Raw genomic sequence first — 21,563 nt, 5'->3', positions numbered from 1 at the left:
AGCTGCTTCCTTCTCCACCACCACCTCTGCATCAACCCCAAGGCCCCCTCAGCCCCACTCGTTAGGCATCCCTTTGCTCATCCACGTCTCCTCAGGACCCCATGGCCAACAGTCCCAGCAAGGGAAGTGCTCCTCACCCTCATGATCACGCTCATGTTGCTCGTCCACGAAAGGCAGAGCTCATTGTCGGCTTCCCTCTCCTTCTGGGGCTCCACATACTCTGGATCATCCTGCAGCATCGCCCGGCCTGAACAGCAGCAGAAAGACACAGCGGTCAGCAGGAGTCATGCAGAGCTGCAGCTGGCAGACTCATGGCATCAGAGAGAAACCAGCCTGGCAGAGACAAAGGGCATGCCAGGAATGGATGGGGAGCAGGATTCCCAGGGAGGGTCGGGGCCTATTCCAGGGCAGAGAAGGGCAACTGCTTCAAAGGGTACCAAAAGCCTCACGGGCTTTCCGGTGCGAAGCCCGACACAAGCCGTAGCCTCTGAGCAGGGGCTGCTGAGCGTTTTCCAGGCCAGTGGTATCCAGGACAGGTACTAAGAGCCCACTCCCCTGCTCCTACATCAGCCGCGCCTCCTGCTCCTTTGCCTCACTGAGCAGAGGGGCCGAGGCAGTGCGATGCCTTCCCCGGCCTTGCCAGCGTGGCTGCGTGCAGAAGCACACAGCCCAGCACAGCTTCTCTTACGTTTTCGCTGCACGACGAATCTGAAGAGGCAATGAAGAGCATCCAAGGCCCCGCCCTTGGTCTCCGCGTCCTCGTAAGCACAGCAAAGGATGAGACAGCCCACCAGCTGTCCCAGCATCGGCACGGGGATCTTCCCATAGCAGGCAGGGCTCTCATCCACTCCTCCAAAGGGGTGCCACACCTGGGCAAGGCGGGTGGGACAGGTAGAAGGGCTGACGGGAGGCAGTCGCCACCAAAGCCCTGAAGCCAAGACTCTGCCCAGGCATGGATCCCAGCAGAGCCAAAGCTCTCGAGGGCCCTGCAGGCCTTGCCTCCCAAAGCAGCAGCCCAGCAAAGGCAGCACTGCCAGGCTGCGGCTCACATCATGCTCCGCGCGCACTGCTCCCCTGCACAGGGCTGGGGGCACAGCTGGCTCCTGCGACAAAGGGACTGCAGAGAAAAGCCCATGGAGAGAGGGCCAAAGAGCTTTGCTTCAGGGCAGAGCCTTGCTCAGTGCCTTAACCTGTGCCCACGCTTCCCTCCGAGGGACCCCCTGAGCTGCACTGTGCTCTGGGCTGCTGCAAAGGGCCAAAGCGGGGGCTGCACGGTGCTTGGCTCCTTACCTCCAGCGAGGAATAGTTGGCCAGCAACTTGCTCAGCCTCCCAATCCTCCCCACGGCCCTCTCACGCACAGCTGCTCTCTCCGTCTTGGTGAAGGGCAGCAGCATCTGCAAGGAGAAAGGCTACTGCTCTGCCCGGGGAGCTGACGCCCACTCCAGCAGAAGCAGCTCTGCTAAGCGCCTGCCTGCAGTCCTACAGTGCACCAAGGCTTCCTCGGAGCTAGAGCCAAGCCTGGAATGGCCTTCCTGCCCCTACAGGCCCCAGCCTGCAAGGCCCACCTTGCCCTCAGGCAGCCAGCCACACCCAAGCCCCCTCCCAGCCTCTGCTCCTGGCCATGCACATGGCCCCGGGTGCCCTCTTCAGGATGGCAGGCCTTTCAGGCCACACCTTCCCTAGGGGTCTGCAGTGGGCAGCCTGGCCTCCGGCCTCCTGGCATGGCAGAAGAACCAAGCTTCCGGGCTCGGCTCCCCTTGCAGCACGGGCAGCTCCCAGTGGGTCTCTGCCCCATTCCGATCTGGCAAGGAAAGCACAAGGCACGCGGAGGCAGGGGGGCAGCAGCACCAGCTGCCATCAGTGCAGTGCCTAGAGAAGAAGGGTGACATTCCTCCCACTGCTTTGGTGCAAGGAGAGCTTTGGGGGCAGAGGTGGCCCAGGAGTGCTCATGGGGGCAAGGTGTTCCCAAGAGCCTGGAGGATGTTTGGGGTGGGAAGGGACTTGGGCTGTAGCCAGGGGGCACTGGGCTCACAGAAGAGCCCAGTGGGGAACCTCCGCTCACCCAAGCGAGAAACGCCCCCTGCCTGCAGCGTGCTGCCTGTACATGGCACTCGGGGGGGGAATGTCCACTCGAGGGTGTCACTTCCCTCTGGGCTGAGGAACAGGCCCAATGCAGCCCACTCTTTGCAAATGCCACACCTGCAAGATCTTCTGCAGCTCCAGGAGGCTGGAAGTGGCCGACTTGAGCACCAGCACCTCCAACATGTTGTCCATGGCATCGAGGGTCTGCAAGGAGGACAGGGGGTTGTGGCATTCCTTCCCCACTGCCTCTGACCCACAGCAGACTCAGTTGAACCCCTGCTGCCCAGCGAGGACACCCGCTGCCCTGCACGGGCCAACGAGAGGCCTCAGGGCAGGAGACCTGCTGTGCACGGACCAGCCCCTGGGCACTGCCCATGGCCCAGCCCACGGGAAGGGCATGAAGGCAGGAGGGTGGGAAAACAAAGCTGAGATCCTGCCCAGCCTTGGAGCTGACAGTCACCTCTCAGCACAGCGAAGCCAGGGGCAAGCCCAGAGGGGCTGGCGGGCTCCCTGTAGCTCACCCAGCACCTACCTTGGAGTAGAGGGACATGTCCACGGTCTCCATGTCTTCTCTTGGAGGAAGCAAGAAGACACTCTTGAAGCAGGCATGGAGAAGGCTGCTCTTTTTGCCCTCCAGAACCGGCTCCACTGCACTGCAAAGAGAGAGCGAGAGAGAGAGAGAGATGCCTGTTGGACACTGGTGCTGGGAGCAGTGCCTGGATGCCCTGGGGAGGTGGCTGTGGGCCGCTGGGGCAGGAGTCCCCCGGCTGCTACAGAGAGCACGTGAGGGAGCCCTGCAGGGAGGCACCTCCTCCCTCCATGAACTGGCCCAGGGCCAGAGGAGAGCCCAGGCAGCTAGGCCTCCCCCCTTCTCTACCACCTGCCTCCCCTTCTGCACTACAAGCCAAGGGGCCCTGGGGAGCTGCAGCAGGCAACCCTCTGCCCTCCCATCTGCCCTACTGACAAGCCTGGGCCAGGGGAGAGCAGAAGCGCAGCAGACAGCACCGCCAGCCTCCTCCCACCATGGTGCACACCTCCCAGCCAGGGACGGTGCCATCAGGCACATGCTGTGCACAGGTCCTGGCCAAACCAGGGGCTCTGCTAGCTACCTCATTGCCGTGATAGCAAGCATGGCTTGCTGGCGCACTGCTGTGCCCAGGCGCTCCAAGGGCTCCTCTTCCAGCAGCACCTGCACAGCACAACCGGCAGTCAGCGCGGCAACTGCCATCACCCAGCACCAGCAGACCCAGGGCCCAGCTGGCCTTGCCCCTGTCCTCACACCTGCTGCCTCTCCCCTCACCTCGATATGCTCGGCCAGCTCGTGTCGGCAGCAGAACACCTCCAGGCCCCAGGACAAGGTCTTGGCGCTGCTGCCTCCACAGAGGGTGCCGATGGACGCTAGAAACTTCAGCTTCTGCGCCTCTTGCTGACAGACGGGGAAGAGAGACAGAGTGAGCGCGAGAGGAGACAGGAAAGGCCAGCAGGACCAGAGCAGCCAGGGGGCTGCAGTGCTGGGCGGGACCCCGGACGGCAGCAGCTCTGCACAGCCAGCACCTCCCCAGCAGCCTGCCAGCAGACATGGGCGGACCCGCAGGGAGACCCAGGCACAGCCCCCATGGAAATGGCTGCACTTACCTGTTCTCGGCCACCCACAAAGGCCTGGATGAAGTCCAAGGCTTCCTCATCCTCTCTGGACAGCTCGGACCAGCTGCTGATGGAAAACCTTGCACCTGAGAAAGGAAGAGAGCCGGGAGCACTGCAGAGATGGAGGGCAGGCAGCAGAGAGCCGCGCAGTGAGCTCTGCCCGCCGGCCAGCCATGGGCCTGCTCCCGGGCACGCAGTCTCCCCCAGGCTGCTCAAGGCTGCACGGTGCCCAGCACATGAGCTGCCCTGCTGCAGCCAGCCAGCCAGGGCAAACCTCAACTGCACCAGGCTGGGGAATGTGCTGCCAGACAGGCAGCATCCCTCCTCCTGCCACGGAGCTGCCGCTCGCTGCCCGTCCCAGGCAGCAGGAGCTGCGTCCATCTGCGCTCTCCCTCCTGGGCGCATGCTGCGCTGGGGCCAGCTCCCAAGCCCCGAGCGGGCCCTGGCATCCGGGCACCGCTGTGCCACCACCCCGGGCACCCCGACACCACGTGCTGGGGAGATGGGAGCCCGGCGCAGAGCAGGGTGCGCTCCCCGGCCCTCACCCCAGCCCGGCCCAGCCCCACGGGGGCTCACTCACCTCTCCGCCACGCCTGGGACTCGAACCCCTCCAAGGGCCTCGAGGCAGAGCTGCTCTCCTCGGCAACCCTGTCCTGCTCCTGGGATGCCCGGCGCGGGCAGCCGTACTCCTGCTCCCAGGCCACCCGTGGGCGGCTGGGGGGTCTCTCCGCCATCCTGCGGCACGGAGCAGAGGCAGGAGGGGGACACTTGTTTAATGCAGAGCTGGGGAGGGTCCCCACGGGGGTGGGGGCAGCGCAGTCAAAGGTCCCCGCGCCCGTCCCGGCCCTGGAGCCAGCTCTCCTGCGCCTCAGCCCCTGCCGCAAGGTCCTGCCCCCGCCACGGCCGAGGGCCCCCGCAGCCCCGTGGCACTGCCGAGCCTGGCCCCGTCGCTCTCACCCGCAGCAGGAGCTGGCAAGGCCTCAGCAAACGCCTCGACTCCGCGGGGCTGCCGGGGCGGCAGGGAAAGACGCGGCTGCGCTCGGGGGCTCCTCCTCGAGCTCCACGCGCTCCTGCCCTCTCCCGTCGCCGTCCGCCCGGACACTGCCCGCACCTGACAGCGCCGCCGGTGTCACAACGGGGGGGGGTCACAATGGCCCCGCCGGGGGCGGCTCTGAGGTCACCTCTGCTGCGCGAGCTGCTCCAGCAGCAGCAGCCGGCGCCGCCAGGGGCTCCAGGGCCGCAGCGCGGCCGCCCCGGGCAGGAGGGAGCTGGGGCAGGGCAGGGCGAGGCAGCTCGAGGGGCCGCGCGCGGCTCCGCATGGCCAGCTCCCTCCTCTTTCATCCCCGGCTGCCCACGCCTGGCCGCACTCACCTGCTCACCACTAACCACCAGCACCACCTCAAAACCTGACCCCACCGTACCTCTTGCCCCAATCCCCTCCTCTCATCCCTCACCCCAAACTCTAACCCTCCAGCCACAACCCAGACCTCCAACCCCTTTCCCTAACTCTTGCTCCAGCCCTCACCGGCATCTCCAACCCTCAGCCCTAGACAACAAATGCTAGCCGTCACCCCAGCCCTCACCCCTGCCATAGCCCACTCCCCCACAAAGCTAGCCAATGCTCACAGCAAGCACCAGAAACCCGCAGCACAACCACCAAACCTCGCCCCACGCCTCACCCAACCCCTCACCCCATGCAGCCAGCTCTCGTCCCCAGCCCTGCCCTCAACACCAGCCCCCAAGCACCAACCCCAGGGAGATGCCCGAACCCCCACTGCCAGCCCCAACCCCTTCTCCCGCCCGGCACCTGGCCCCTTCTCTGCACGGCACAGGTTATTGGCCTTGCCAGTTCTGCTGGCCCCCGGGGCCGTGGCAGGGCTCCCAAGTGGGCGGAAAACCACACGGACGTCGGGCAAAGAGCTGGTGAGCAGCCTGGACTGCTTCAGGCTGGAGCACATTGTACGGTGTAGAAATTATGCCCTCCACTCCTGCAAGTAGGAGGATGTTGGCCCGTTCAGCTGGCACGGTTGGAGCTGGAAAAGGATGCCTGCCCGTTGTCTAAAAGAAATTGTTGTAAAACCTAAAACCTTTTCCCTGTGTTTTACAAAAGCAAAACAGCTAACCTCGTGTGAACTCAAGGAGCAATTTCTCTGGGAGGACTGTATGAAAACTGAGGGGTTTTTTTGTTTGTTTTGAGGAGAAAAGCACTCTTTCTTTTCCAAACCCTTGAGTTGGTGTTCTTTGACCTTCATACGTGAGTCGATTTCAGCCTAGAAGGCTCTTTTCCCACCGGTAGGTGTTGATGTTGACAGAGGCACCGCTGTGCTTTCTAGTGTGGCATGCTAGCACCTATTCCAAGAAGTGGAACTCTCTCTGCTTATTGCGTTGTGGCCAAGCAATACATCCGCACAATGGAAGAAGGTTGAGGGCAGAAGCCTGGCTGTGACTGACCACAGGTGTTGCCAAGAAAGCTGGATGAATCTCAGCACAAAGGGCACCACAGGCTGGCCTTTGTTTTAAGGCATGCCCTGGACTCCTGCAAGCACCTGAAGGCTGGAAATCCATCCTTCCAGGAGCAGAAACGATGAGCAGTAGAGGGAATGTGCTGCGCAGGTGAGCTGCAGCTGGTGCAGCAAGCATTGCTGGTTTGAAGCGGTGGCTTGCTCCTTTGCCCTTTCCCAGAGAAATGCAATCTGATAATGGATGACATCTGTAAGAACAAAGAACTGCAAAGGTGGAGTTCTTCCCGTGGAGTCCAGTGGACTTTCCACCTACCGTGTCGAGCTCAATGCAATGGGGGAGGAGAAAGATGCAATGGATGAGAGAAAGGACAGCAATGCAAGAGTGACTCTTCTCTCTTAGAATACTTCTAAGTGGGGATTGGATTTGTGGGAAGTCTGAAGTTGGCTACGTAAGTGACACCCTCCCACCATGGGAAGTGTCAGAGAAGGACATTGTATCTGATTTAGCTTCAGCTTAGTCTCAGGGCCTAAAGTAGATGAAGCCTGCGGGCCTCAAGGCCGAACTGTGAATGAACTTGAGAAACATTGCTGGCAATGTAGCTGCAAAACCATTTATGACCAGCTACTAAGGCTACAAAAGGGGCTAATGAGGATGTAAAATAGGATGCAGGAGACAAGATGGGATGCACGTGGGTTGGGGTTGACCTTGGAGGAGATAAGGGCCTGGGCTGTAGGCCAGGAGCTGTCCGAAGGAGAGAGAGAGCAGTCAGAAGGGGAGAGACCAGTGACTCAGAAAAGAAGACTGGAGGAGACTGTCACTGGCAGGTGGGGAAATAAGACTGCAAAGGGTCTGATTAGCCCAGAATGTCTTTGTTCAGGGTCCCTGCGTGGAGGCAGCCAGCTCGAGCTGTTACTTCCTGTACTGTCATTTATTCTTGTAATTCATGTCAAAGAAATAATTAATTCTGCTCCTATATGTGCATGAGACTCTGCTCCTCGGAAACCTAGGGTGGGGCCATGTCTACAACAGGAAGTCCCCTAGATGAGGGGTTTGTGTCAGTAGCTGCACAAATTCCTTTGCAAACACTGTCAAGGTCCTGGAGAATCACCGATCACAGGACGGCTGAGGTTGGAATGGACCTCTGGAGATCATCTAGTCCAACCCCCCTGCTCAAGCAGGGTCCTCCAGAGCACATTGCCCAGGACCCCACCCAGATGGCTTTTGAGTATCTCCAGGGAAGGAGACTGCACAGCCTCTCTGGGCAACCTGTGCCAGTGCTCCGTCACCCTCCCAGCCCAGAAGTTTTTCCTCCTGTGCACATGGAACTGCCTGTGGTTCAGTTTGTGCCCGTTGCCTCTTGTCCTGTCACTGGGCTCTACTGAGATCCCCTCTCAGTCTTGTCTTCTCCAGGCTCTACAGGCCGAGCTCTCGCAGCCTTTCTTCACAGGAGACATGCTGCAGTCCCCTCATCATCTTTGTAGCCCTCCGCCGGACTCTCTCCAGTAGGGCCATGTCTCTCTTGTACCCTCTTTCCAGCAGGTCAACCCCCAGCCTGTCCTGGGCCATGGAGTTCTTCCTCCCTAGGTGCAGGACCCTGCACTTGCCTTTGTTGAACTTGAGAAGGTTCCTCTCTGCCCATGAGGTTGTGATTAAACAAGGTTGTGGCTCTTTTTCTGGATGGTGGACGGGTGGGATGGCAGTAGGACAAGGAGTCATGAGGGGAGGAAGGGGAATTCCATTAACTTCTGCACCTGGGTTAGGTTCTTGGGAGGGTTATTATTGTGGGAAGTGAGGACATATGCAGCGTGAGTGCCCAAGCTGTGCACGAATTCAGCCACAGTCAGGGGTGAATCCTCCTTCGGGAGAAAATCAAGATGTAGGCCGAACTGATGAATGACTAGTTGAGGAGGAATATCCTTGTGCTTGTATTCGATGTGTATGTATGTTTTTGGATGCAATCCCTTTGGCTAGTCAGGGCTGCATAACCAGGAAAGTGGCTGGAAAGCAAGTAACCTTTCTAGTGGCTACAGGGGCTACTTTATCTCTCAAGCCATGGAGCTCAATGACAGTCCTTCCGAGATGGGTGTGTTATAAAGGTCCGCAGGCATTCACCACTAAGTCAGAGTCAGACTCTTATGCGATCGTTTGTTTCAGCTGGAGCTGGGTGCCTCCAAAGAGGGACCCAGAACAAAGACATTCTGGGCTAATTATACTCCTTCCAGTCTTATTTCCCCGCCTGCCAGTGACAGTCTCTTCCAGTCTTCTTTCCTGAGTTGCTGGTCTCTTTCCTTGTAAATGGATTGTGTCTACATCCCAGGACGGTTGCTGTGTTCCTGCTTCAAAGTGCCTTATCTTATCCGGAGGCTAACCGTGACCTCTGTCCATTGTGTTCTGTATGTTGGAGGGCTGATTCTGGCTGCTTCTGCAGTTGTTGCGTCAGCAGCAGCCCACAGGTTCGGTAAAAGCTTCGGCCTGCAGGCTTCAGGGCATTATTTTAAATAAAATAATTACTTATTTAAATGATTTTACAGCATAGAAACAGCTCGAAGTGGGTGCCTCTGGAGAAGGACACCGGACAAAGAAATTCTGGGGTAATTAGACCCCTTACAGTTTTATTTTCCCACCGGCCAGTGAAGGCCTCCTCCAATCTTCTTTACTGAGTCAGTGGTCTCTCCCCTTCTGATTGGTGTCTCTCTCCTTCTGACAGCTCCTGGCCTACAGCCCAGGCTGGATGCCATGTCCTTGTTTCTCCCAGGCCCTTATCTCCTCCAAGGTCAAGCCCAACCCACGTGCATCCCATCTTGTCTCCTGCAGTCTACTTTGTAGCCTCATGAGCTAGTTTTGTATCTTTGTCAGCTAGTTTTAACTGGTTTGGCAGTTACAACATTGGCAAGGTCACATCCTTCGCAAAGTTTCTGGAGTTCAAGGACAGTTCAGCCTTGAGGCCTGCAGGCTTCATCTACTTTAGGCACTGATGCTAAGCAAGAGTGAGACTTATGCGAAGCGGAAGCTAAATCGGCTACAATTTCCTTCTCCAACAGTCCTCCCTTGGTTTCTATGAGCACACCTGCTGGATACATATATTGGGGTAGAGTATTTGTGCACATCATAGAGGAGAATGTGAGGCACTTTTTCTCCCTTTTTTTTTTTTTTTTGTGAAGTTTACCTTAGATTAAATAATCTAATGAAAAGGCACCCAGGTGTTGCTGGGTTGTTAAGAAAGCCTTACTGCACGGATTTGGTTTGGAGACTCAAGAACTGAGATGCAGCTGTGCTTTTGCAGCCGGGCACTAATTCGTGAAGCACAAAGTATAGGCATTCCTCTTTTTCGATTGTAATCCCGTTCCCAATAGTGCATTATGACAAACAAGAAGTTACGTTACCATTTTTAGTTATTGAAGGCAGAACACTGAAGGAGATAAGCCCGCCTTAACTAGGATAATCCTTCTGTTAAGCAAACATGAAGATGGTACTGCTCTTTTGGAAGTTTGTCTGCAGCTCTTGAAAAAGCAGGTATCTCCCTAAGAGACAGCATCTCGAAGATGTACACAATATGCTAAACATTTCTCTCTCCTCAGAGTTTCTGGATTCCCCTGTCTCTAGTCACTGTGAATACTGTCCACCCTCCCAAGCTGATCCGCTTGCCTGGGGGCTCCTTACTCCTGGGGGCCTTCTTGGACAAAGGAGACATTCTCTCTGCATACGTCCTACATTGCCACAGAAATAACATTCCGGTCCCTCACTGTCTGCCCGTCTTCTCCTGTCCCCTTCTCGTCCTTGCCCTTGGCATTGCCCTAGCCTTCCTCGGCCTCCTCTGTCTCTTCCTCTACCCCTTCCTCTAATTTGCAAGTTCCGTGCTGAAGCTGCTGCTAAGAGATTAGCCTCTTCTTGGTTTTCCTTTTTCCGTTCCTTTGCCTGCTTCCCTTGCTGTTTCTCCTCTCGCCCGTCATAGACCAATACTGCCACGCTTAAAATCCTTTGTGAAGTTTCTCCTTGCCACCCTGGCATGTGCTCCTTCAACTCTTTTGGGCTATCCGGAGCGGCCTGATGGACAAAGACACTAATGGCTAGTGCATCATTCCAATTCTGGAAAGTCCTTCCCCCATAGTTCAACAAGGCTTGCCCTAGTCGTCCCCCAAAATCCCTGGCCTCTTTGTCCAAGCTCTGTCTACGCTCCTGCACTCTAGTCCAATCCACTCCTAGTTTGCTACATGCTCTAATAGCTTCTACCAAGTTCCGGAGTCCTGTCTGGCAAGCGACTCTGTCCCCTGCGTTATTGTAATCCCAATTTGGATCGTTTGCTGGCTAACGATTTGTGTTTCCCCCAGTCTGTTGTACAAACTTTGCCTCTTTATTAACTATTTTATCATCTCGCTCGTTTGGTCAGAACAACTCTCTCAAGAGCACTTGGGTATCCCGCCAGTTTGGTCAGAACAACTCTCTCAAGAGTACTTGGGTATCCCGCCAGTTTGGATTATACCCAGTGCATATCTATTAGAAAACAGCTGAGCGCTCCTTTCCGCATCCTCCCTCAACCTGGGCATTTTGCTTGCCCACAATGCTCAGTCACTCGGACTCCAGGGTTAGCTAGTAAATACATGCAGTACCACGTGAGGGGGGTTAGCTCCCCCCCGCCCCCCCCGCCCCCGCTGCACTCGCTTGTAGTGCTGCTGCATTAGGTAAAACATTAGCAACCATAGGATGGAGGCCTGCCACGGGAGGAGGGGAAGTCTGAGTAAGAGGAGGAGAGGGACAGATAGACAGATCTTCAGGAGGCGCCACCGGAGGAGTGTAAGGCGGAGCAGTAGCTCCTGGGGCGTTATTTGGGACACCTATATCTGCTGCAGCAAGAGTAGTTTTACAGAGGGTGCCGTTTGTCCTCCTTGGATCTCGCCGGTCCCACATCCAATTATCCCCACACATACCAATAATCCATTCAGTGAGGCTTTTCATCTTCCAATATAAGCTGTAGCAGAGCTCATTTCTTAGAATCGAAGGATCCTTCCTTGGGTTAACCCCCACATTAATTGTAAGATGGACAATCATCCTGACATAAAGGGACAGCTAACTAGCTAGGGATCGATTTGACTGTAACGGCTTTTTTCTCCTTTTTGTTCCTTTTCCTTTTCTAAATTTGGATGTTTGGGGCCAAGAGGGTGCAATGGTGGTTGGCTACACTGCCATCTGGGGTGCCAAAGTGCTGTGGAAACACTTTGATCCTAGGTTTCCAAGAAGCAGAGCCTCACGCACATCTAGCAGCAAAATTTTATTTCTTGAAATGATGGTGCAGCATAGTAACTGCTGGAGCTGGGTGCCTCCAGGGAGGGACCTTGAACAAAGGAATTCTGGCCTAATTAGACCCTTTACAGTTTTATTTCCCACCTGCCAGGGAAGGTCTCCCCCAATCTTCTTTACTGAGTCTTCTTTACTCTCCTTCTGGTTGGTCTTGGCCTTCAGCCCACACTGGTTGCCATGTCCTTGTTTCCCACAGTCCCTTATCTCCTCCGAGGTCAACCCCAACCCACGTGCATCCCATCTTGTCCCCTGCAGTCTACTTTTTAGCCCCATGAGCTAGCTGTGTATCTTTATTAGCTGCTTTTAATGGGTTTGGCCGTTACATGCTCAGCAATGATTCTGGAGTTCATGGACGGTTCGGCCTTGAGGCCTGCATGCGCAGGGTAGGCAGTGGCGATAGAAACAGAGCTGCATGTCATACCCCAGCTCTGCCCTTCCACCTGAGATGCAAGCCCTGAAGACAGCAGGGGCCTGCTCTTGCCCTGGGGTGACTGGAGAGGGCAGGGGAGGCCAAAGCTTTTCTCCCCCTTTCCCTTGGCTATTGTGGGCCAGCAGAGCAGTTGACGCTTTGCAGCAAAACCAAAGTGTGTCAGGCCGCTCTACGCTGGCCTGGCATATTGGAACGAGTGGACACCCCGTCCCCCCCAGGACAAGCCAGATTCATGCAGGCAGCAAGTTTTGCCCCTTGCCTTTGGCTCCCTAAAAAAAGAACACTCACTCCGGCTGAGGAAACGGGGCTGTATCTTTGCGGGAAGCCCAACAAAGCCATGAAGCGGTAGCACAACAGGGGCTGTGCTTGAGGAGTCGAGCTGTCCTGGGGCTGCGGGAGATGCCAGCAATGAGCCAGACCTTCCAGCACACTTGCGTGTGTGCGTGGTGTGCAGCACCATGGCATTGGCACAGCTGCGTCAGCTCTGCTCAAACAGAGTCACGTCCTGGCGGGAGGGTGCCACCTCGCCCATGCTCTCGGGAGCCAGGGACACAGTGCTCCAAGGTGGAATCTTGATGTTCTCCTTGGCACCCTCAGGTTCATGATGGTCTGTGACACCAGGCAACGGACTAAAGGTTCTGCATCATTTTCCAGGGGCTGGAGGGCTGCGAGAGAAAGGCACCGAGCTGAGAACAGACTCCCACCTTTGCAGAGATCCCAGGAATCCCCCCCCAGGCAGGGCCAGCCCCACTCAGCTCTTCCCATGCGGAGGAGGCAGCAGGTAAGACAAATGGATCAGCTGGCACTTGCAGGTCGGCCAAGCCCCAGATGCGCCCCAAATACCCCCTGCTCTCCCCCACATAGGGACACAGAGCCTTCCTCACCTGGGGCAGGCCAGTGAACTGCAGCTCACTTCCCAGCCTCCTCCCTCCTCCCTGCCAGGGCTGCCTGACACAGCGCTGCTCTCACTCACCAGTGCACAGCTCCTGCACCTTCTCCTTCCTCCGCTTCTTCACTTGCTGCCCGATGAGCCCTAGGCAAACACCTCCGCTCACCCCTCATACTCCCCAGCAAGCCCCCAGCAGCACAGCTCCCATCTGGCCTTGCCAGCTTGGCCACGCAGCCTGCTCCCCTTGGGCAAGGCTGGCCCCAGCCCCGTCCCCACGGTGCAGGACCCAGGGACGGTGGGAGGGACTGAAGACCCTCCTGTGTGCCCGTCTGGGTGGGCAGGCATGGCCCTGGGCTTGTGGCTCACCAATGAACCTCACAGCTGCCTCCCGCAAGGATGCGTCCGGGTTCTCCAGGTAAGGCAGGCTCTGGCGCAGGTGTTGCTCCGCTCTGCTCCTGTCCCTCAGCAGCTGCAGACAGCACAAGGACAGGGGGTTGGCACCGAGCCTCCCCAGAAGGCCAGGCCTGTCCCTCCTCCCAGCTCCGGCCTCCTCTTCCTTCCTGTTCACGCCTCCCAGCTAGAAGCTGGCTGGTAGCCAGGTTCAGAGGGAGCAGAGGGCAGAGCGGGGCCTGCGGGTGCTGAGATCCCCGCCATGCTTCTGCCAAGGCCCAGCCAGGCCAGGGGCCCCTTCAGCACCCCAGCGGGCACTTAGAGGAGAGGGCTCTGGGCTGCAGCAGTGCGTGAGGGGCACAGCTGTGCACCCTGCCCACTGGCCATGGCGGCAGGCCTCATCCCGCCGCGGCCCCGGGGGCTTTGGCCACGTCCTTACCACGCACTCCCCGATCTTCCATGTCTCCGCTCTTCTGGCCAGCTGCTTGAGCTCCTCCCACTTGAGGAACTGTGCAGCGCTCACCAGGGCTTCCTGAGAGGCCTGCAGAGCAACAGAGACCAGGAGATGCCACCGCAGCCACGGCAGGACACCCTGGGTCCCCCTCGTCTTGGCAAGGCTCCCAGCCTTTCCCAGCCCCAAATGGCACGACGCAGCGTGCCACTAGGTCTGGCCCTCCCTGAAGGCAGAGGCAGCTCTGCCTTGTCCTTCGGCACACAGGAAGCTGCACCTCATGCTGCCATGCGTTCCAAGGCACACTTGGCAGCAGCCCTTGCCTTGCTGCTCACCTCCACCCACGGCATGTCAGCATTGCTTCCCCAAAACACTGCTCCCTACCTGGGCCACTCTCTGCACCTTGTCACTCATGTGGAGGAAGAGCGGCACCAGGCTCCTCTGTGCATGCTGCTTCAGGTTCCGTTTGTTCTTCCCCACCACAATCTCCAGCAGGTCTTTGAAGAGGAGCATGGAGAGCTCTCGCACTCTGCTGTCTTCCTGCAGGCAGGGAGGAGAGGAGGGGAGGCCTCAGCAACGACTCCAGGAACGGGGCCCGACAAGAGCGTTTGCCGTGGCAAGGCCTCGTCCTCTCCGGGCACAACTGTCCCCCAGCCCGGCCAGAGGTCGGAGCTGAGGACAAGCCTCTGCTGAGGCAGCCTGGACAATGAGGGTTGTCGGCAGCAGCACGACAAGCCTCCCTGGGCTCTGTCTCCCTCTCCCTCTGGAGGGAGCTTCTTGGATTTCCCGAGGCCTCCATCAGGGCCCCCGCACATAACAAGAGGACAGAAAGGGACAGCCCCGCGGCACGGCCTCTCCCTCGCTCTCTAGCCTGCTCCTACCTCTCTGCTCATCGCTGCCCCAGGCCACGGCAAGCGCCGCATGCAGTCAAGCACGAGACGCAGCAGCCGAGAGCAGACAGGGGGCTGGTTTGCTCTACTCCCACAGCCCTGGACACCAAGGCCAGCACAGGGCATGGGCTGAGAACCACAGGGCAAAAGGTTTCCTGACATACAGCAGGGCCTGTGCGGGGACATGCCAACAGGCACGTATGCAGAGAGGCACACAGCACCCGGACCACGCATACGGACCCCCGGACACACCAGCAGAGCCCCGGCTCTCCCATCAGCCTTACGTCATCAAAGCGAGGCAGAAGCTTCTCGGCCAGCTGCAGAACAATCGGGTTGGAGCCCTTCTGTTCCAGGTAGCTGAGGATGTTTCTCAGCAGCATCAGGCTTCCCACACGCACTTCCCTGCAAGCATCCTGCAGCCACTCCATGCTGTCTGGGAGCAGGCTCTGCATTCTCCTTTTCTGTGGGAAACACACAACTTTCTTTGTGGGAAGCAAGGCCAGACCCCCCCCCCGCCCCGCCCGCCCAAAAGTGCTCTGCCTGCTCTTTTCCCATCAGGGCTCAGTGGCCAGGGCCAGGGCTCTGCACACACGCAGGCCTTGGGCACAGAGGCTGCAGTGCAGGGCACAGATCTCCAAGGGGGCCCTCAGCATGCACTGGCCTCTGTAGGGAGCAAAGCTGCTGCCTCAAGGCCCAGGAGCAGCTGGCTGCCTTAGCCCGGCCCTGTGCTCCAGCTCATTGTCCCTCTCCCAGATCTTCCCGCTGGGCACTGGTGCCTTTCTCCTTGTGCAGCACGGCCAAGGGCCTGGCATGACACTCGGGGCAGATGAATGGGGCAGCGGAGACTTGGGAGCAGCTACCACACCTCCGGATTGCCAGCCAAGTCCAAGCCACTCTCTGACCCAGTGTCTCCTGTCAAGCCCCAGGCTGCCAGCATGGCTTCACCCGCCTGCCCCCCTCCTCACCATCTTGGGTCTATTCAACAGGGCCACGAGGCCTCTGAACGCCAGTCTGCGCATCTCCAGGCTCTCACTCTGCGCATAACCCTGGACGAGTGGCAGGACCTCCTCATCCATGTCGGCAAGGTCAGGGCATTCCAGCAGCTGAAATGGACACAGCACTGAAAGACTGGCACAGCCGGCAGCACTGCCCGCAGCGTGCAGCTCTCCATCCCACCCACCATCCAGGGCAAGGGCACCAGGCCCTCACAAAGCTCAGCCCAAACACAGCAGGCATTGTGCAGACACCCCTGGGCCCTGCTCACAGCCCCGCGCCTCACGGCACACTGCACACACTGCTCGCCTCCTCCTCCCGTCCCCTGAACCCTCCGCAGCCTCTTGTTCTCATCCCTTGGAGGAGCAATTGAACACAGACAGCTGCCACAAAGCAGGCACGAAATACAAGTGCTTACGAGTGGTCGCCCAGCAGAAACGAGCCAAGGCCGGGGCTACTAACAGGAGCGTATGCATTGCCCCAGCTCCATTCACCAGCATCACCCCACACGCATGTGCACAAGCGAGCACAGCATTTAGAGGCCCCTCCAGAGAGGCACTGCTTGCCATGAGGCCCACCTCGACAAAGAAAGCCATGACGGGCAGCTGATGAAACTGGTCCTCCCTCCTCAGCAGCCTTGCCAGCTGGCGGAAGATCCAGCGACGCAGGTGACTGGCAGCCCCCCTCATTGCTCTGTCAGAGGCAAGAAGGCAGTGTTGGGCCTCAGCCGAGCAGGCAAACCTCCTCTGGCATCGCTCTGCTTGGCACGCAGCTCCTGCAGCCAGCGGCATTTGCTCATGGAGCACTGCTCTTGCCCTACCACACCTTGCCATTAGAAAGTCAGCGTCAGGCATCATTACGTTCCTCTTGGTGGGAGACCGGAGAAACAGCCTTCCTGCCCAGGCGGCATGGCCTGCCCACACATCCCCTCTCCTGCCCGCTTTGGATTCCTGTGCCCCTGGGCCCTCCCCAGGTTCTCCTGCGCACGACCCTCTCCCACAGCTCCTAACACCACCTGCTCCCCCAGCAGCTCTCCAAGCTGGGCAGCATGGCAGCTCCCAGGGCCCTTCTGCTGGGCGAGCCCTTGCCACAAGGGCTGAGGCTGCAGCCCCTTTCTTGGAGAAGTGGCGTTCCCCCTCCCCCACCAAGAAGCACATGGGGAGGCACACCCCACAGCCAGGGAAGAGGTGCTGGGCCAGAGCAGGCCGGAAAGGGCTCTACCTGGCCAGCACCACCACTCCCTTCTGCGAGGTGTCCGCATGCAGAAATAGGTCCCAGCCGCCCTTCCTCTCAACAGCCACAGCTATGGTCTCATAGTGGGCGCAGCGCAGCAGACTTTTCATGGCCTGCACGGCGCACCTGCATGCAGAGCAAAGCCCAGGTCACACTGGCAGCCCGGCCCTGCCTCCAGGTGCAGCGCAGAGACAGGGCGAGCGGGATCGAGCACCTGACGTGGCTGGTGGGACGGGACTCATCCCGTTGGCATTCCCTCAAGAAGATATTTGCTTCCTGGTGGCTGAACTCTGCTGTGAAGACCATCTGCAAGAGCAGCGCCAGGAAGAGCTGGGGGAAAAATGCCTTCACCGCCTCTGGGCAGACGGGCTCCCGGATGATCTCACACAGTGCCCTCGTTGCCTGCAGAAAACACTCAGTCACACCTCTCACTCCCGAGCAGTCCCCGGCATGCTTCCACAGCCCTCCAGGTGGGAGGCTCGAGCACAGCCTTGGAGCATGGGAAATGCAGCTGGAGGCCTCAGCCTGGCTGCCTGACCAGGGCCAGCGCCCGCAGGCTCTTGGGCCTCAGCTCCTGGTTGTACACAGTGAGCCTTCCTGCCTCAGCATGACCATCACCTCGGCAGGCTTCGTGTAGCGTGCACGCTCGGCCAGGCTCCCTGTCCCAGGCCGTGCTGCCTGCCCAGGTTTTGCAGGAGCCCTACTCCTGCCCCTCACCTTGCCCCCAACCCGACCCTGGCTTTCCAGCCTGCTGAGCGAGGTCGGCGGATGCAGGGACAGCGTCGGATGGAGATTTCCTGGGCATGGCCAGCCTGGCTGTTGGTGTGCAGAGAGGCCAGGCAGCACTTGGCAGCCCTGTGCGCTGGCACAGTCGGAGGCCTGGCGCTGGCCATGTTGTAGCCATGGGCCCAGGAGAGGTCCCTGCTTGGGGGCACACGGGCAGCGGAGAGGGGGAGGGGGCCCAGGGAGGCAGGCACCAGCCTGGGGGCACGGGAGGCCTCGTCCCCTAACTCACGGCCAGCGGAAGGATGCAGTTGTTGTCCCTGTCGGAGCTGGACTGCTTGCGCAGTGGCCGCTCCTCCAGCAAGCTCAGCAGCTCCCACAGCATGTCCGGCGCAAGCATCGGCTTATCCATCAGCACCTTCCACATGCTCACGGCAGTGCTGCAGGCCCAAAGCGCTCTGAAGTGAAAGCCCCCTGCCCCTCCATGGGGAAGTGTTAGGGAAGGACATTGTATCTGATTTAGCTTCAGCTTAGCATCAGGGCCTAAAGTAGATGAAGCCTGCTTGAGGCTTCAAGGCTGAACTGTATGGACTTGAGAAACATTGCTGGCAATGTAACTGCAAAACCATTTATGACCAGCTACTAAGGCTACAAAAGCAGCTAATGAGGATGTAAAATAGGATGCAGGATACAAGATGGGATGCACTGGATGGGTAGCTGGACATGGTTTTGGCAATTGAGTGCAATGGGTACTACAGCCACAAAAGGCAGCATTTGCTGTTGTAATGTGACATGTGTTTTTGACCAAATTGCCGTGCAGACGTACTCGTTAACTTCTCCTATGCCTGAAGAAACAATGGCTAATTTTTGCACTGTTTCTTACATCAGGAACACTTGGAGGCAGCACAACAACGCCGATCACTCTGTATCTCCCCTGATCTTGTGTCCAAGACATCCCCCTCCTGGTCTGTCGACAGCCCCTCCATGCGTACCCCGCTGCCCAGGACACCATGAGAGTGCTGGCCCTGCAGCCCCTCGAGCAGCTCCTGCTGCCCTAGGGGCAGAGCAGCCTGCTCTGAGCTGGTGCCCAGAGAAACCTGTTTGTTGTTTCCATTTTCTATGTCTGAATGCTGCCCTGCTTTTCTCCTGGGATGTCCCTGCTGCCCAGAGAGCCTTTCCTTGTCGGAGAACAACGGGAGACAAGCACATCCGATGATGATCAACAAGTCTCAGTTTATTCAGAATTATCTTATGACTTATATAGCAGAGTTAATTAGCTCATACATATTGCAAAAGCCAAGCTCCTTATAGGTGGCTACAGTAGAAGGCATTGTTATCTATTAAATGGATACAGTAGAAGGCTATGCATCTTTTCCCAAGACACTAGTAGCAAGTCATGTACCTTTCCCAGGACACTAGTAGCAAGTCATGTACCTTTCCCAAGACACTAGTAGCAAGTCATGTACTTTTCTCAAGACACTGGTATCTACATTATTTTCTAGTTTCTAAACCAAGGTCCTGCATTCCGTGTCTAGCTACATTTAAGCAGGTCTTGTGATCTTGTTGTCATGCCCCTTGTCACGTAGCCACTATTCAATAATATCTTCCACATTTCCCCCGTCTTCCTTTAATAAAAACAAATTATTTTGTGTTTTATGGACCATGCGTATAACTATATTCTGTAGATAGGCTACAAAACAGGGTAAAAACAATATAATCAACAAAACCATCAATCCTATACCTATTGCATACATAATCATGGTCTTAAGCCAGGGACCAATACCGAGAGATGATAGCCAGGTATCAAGCGGGTTAGTTACAACAGTAATATCCTTAGTGTGATTCTTAAGCCATTGCAATTGCTTGTGAATTGATTCTGAATTAGAGGAGAGATTAAAACAACACATGCCCTCAAAATCTTTACAACCATGCCCATGAGCCAATAATAAAAAATCAATAGCAGCTCTGTTTTCAAGTATCTGATGTCTGAGATTTTCCATGTCCTGTGCTAGTTCACTCAATATCTGTGTTGTTACGTTTGATTGCTTAACCATCCAGCATGCTAGTGTATTTATAGTACGAAGCGCATGAGCAGCACCTACCCCTGGAACAATTGACGCAAAAAAGTTAGCCGTGGGTCCCCAGAGTTCTACTTGATCACTACAGTCGGGTGTGAGGGTTGCTACAGCTCGCTTATCACGATGTGTCTTATTAAAAAGGAATTGTGATATTACAGTAACATTTGGTGCGAAAAGAGTCAATTTTCCCAGATAACATGGACCACCACGAGCATGCCTAGGTATTCCTTGCCATGCTCGATCACCGCAAATCAAATAGGTGTTGCCAGGCAATGCCTTTGCACTGTCATTAGCCCAAATCTTTGTGTCATTTTTTCCCCCAACCATAGGTTCTATAATCGCCACACATATATGTTTCGTTCCAAAAGGGATAGCTCCTGGGTGTAAGCCATAATGCAGGATCATTGACATTTTGCTTATAATCACCCAGTTCAACACATCCTGATTCATTTGCTGAACTATTCAACATTCTGCTACCTAAAAAGCCCGATTTCTTGAGGATCCCAGGGTAATGTTTTGTTTAATGCAGCTAATAATTTGGCTGTACATTTACTGCTGTCATCTAACCTATTGCATGTGGCAGTGGATAGCTTTGAAAAATCAGTTGTATTATATCCGGGTATTCCAACCAAACATGTACGAAAAGGATCAGTAGCAGAAGCCAATGCTAAGCAAAAGGAAGTAGTATGCGTTTTGTTAGCCCATGTTACCCATAAGTTTGGTGGAGAATTGAGATACATAGCAAAAACGGTATTATACACAAATAAGATGCAGTAGATCCAGGACCACACGATCACAGTAATATTGGATCAGCTCTTCTTCAATCACCGTGCCTTTCTGTTGACTCCGTGGAACTTTGGGGATCAAGTACAGGTCTTGCCCATCTTGCAGGTATCCAAAGAGGTCCTGTAGGGGCAGAAACACAAAGATAGCCCCTCCCCCAAAATAAGACCTTTGCAGGTGTTTGCCGTACTCCTGTCTTAGGGTTCTTATTCCGTACCCATACGGTACTAGTATCTTGACATTCAGATGAAGAGCTAGTATGTACAACTACGGGTGGATACTTTGCATCTCCAAAAACACACAAATGGTTAATTACGAATAAGGTTTTCAACAATCTTGAATGCGGATCAGCGATCTCTGCATGATGTGTCAAATGCTGTTTTAGGGTACCATGTGCCCGTTCCACTATAGCTTGTCCTGTGGGGGAGTGAGGAATACCCGTGACATGTCTTACTCCCCATGTCTTCAAAAATCTATCCATCCTGTGGCTAGTATAAGCGGGACCATTGTCCGTCTTTAACTGCTTTGGGACTCCCATGACAGCAAAACAACTAAGCACATGTCTTTCGACATGCAATACTTTCTCTCCAGCTTGTGCCGTTGCCCAAATAAATTTACTATATGTATCAATAGATACATGCACATATTTTAAACGTCCAAAAGAAGAGACATGAGTAACATCCATCTGCCAAAGGTCATTTGAGACAAGCCCTCTGGGATTAACTCCCACTCCTAATCCGCAACCTCCATTATGGTTACTACAGATTGGGCAAGCTCCAACAATACTACACGCCTCCGCCATGGAGATCCCAAATTCGACATGCAGGCCTTTGGCATTTTGGTGGAAAACCGAATGGGCCTCTCTGGCTAAAACAGTTTTTGCAATGGGAACAGCAGTGAAAACAGAGACCAGCCTATCCGCCCTATCATTACCCTCTCCAAGTCCAATATTCCATTTATGACTTCGTATGTGGATTATAGAATAGGGATTTTTCTCTAAGCTTCACTGCCTTTCTGAGTTGGATAAAAAGCTCATGTAACCTCTTATTTTGGACGTCTTTGATAAATGCATCCTCGATTTGCTCAACAATGCCCGTTACATAAAGTGAATCAGTTACAATATTTAGAGGCCCCATCAAGTTCATCATGGCCCATACGACGGCAGTCAGTTCCATGGTCTGTAAAGTATCCTCCTGTCTTGCGTGTAACAATTCCTGT

The 21,563-nt window shown here is 56.3% G+C and overlaps 1 protein-coding gene across 1 annotated transcript in view; it reads right to left on the bottom strand.

Moving 5' to 3' along the window:
* Positions 1 to 21,563, bottom strand: part of LOC138061270 (maestro heat-like repeat-containing protein family member 7) — a 114,771-nt gene that overhangs the window by 7,795 nt on the left and 85,413 nt on the right. Inside the window, exons 3-11 of the mRNA XM_068910332.1 lie at positions 4,308 to 4,462; positions 3,719 to 3,813; positions 3,384 to 3,509; positions 3,193 to 3,272; positions 2,616 to 2,736; positions 2,201 to 2,287; positions 1,291 to 1,395; positions 689 to 869; positions 138 to 247 (exon numbers count right to left, since the gene is read on the bottom strand). Of these exons, the coding sequence (XP_068766433.1) occupies positions 138 to 247; positions 689 to 869; positions 1,291 to 1,395; positions 2,201 to 2,287; positions 2,616 to 2,736; positions 3,193 to 3,272; positions 3,384 to 3,509; positions 3,719 to 3,813; positions 4,308 to 4,461 (1,059 nt within the window). The 5' untranslated portion in view covers position 4,462. The remainder of the gene's footprint in view (positions 1 to 137; positions 248 to 688; positions 870 to 1,290; positions 1,396 to 2,200; positions 2,288 to 2,615; positions 2,737 to 3,192; positions 3,273 to 3,383; positions 3,510 to 3,718; positions 3,814 to 4,307; positions 4,463 to 21,563) is intronic.

The sequence above is a fragment of the Struthio camelus genome, chromosome 16 (genome assembly GCF_040807025.1).
Source record: "Struthio camelus isolate bStrCam1 chromosome 16, bStrCam1.hap1, whole genome shotgun sequence".
Classification (NCBI taxonomy): Eukaryota; Metazoa; Chordata; class Aves; order Struthioniformes; family Struthionidae; genus Struthio; species Struthio camelus.
The sequence above is the reverse complement of the archived record's forward strand: the minus strand, read 5'-3'. Positions and strand labels throughout refer to the sequence as shown.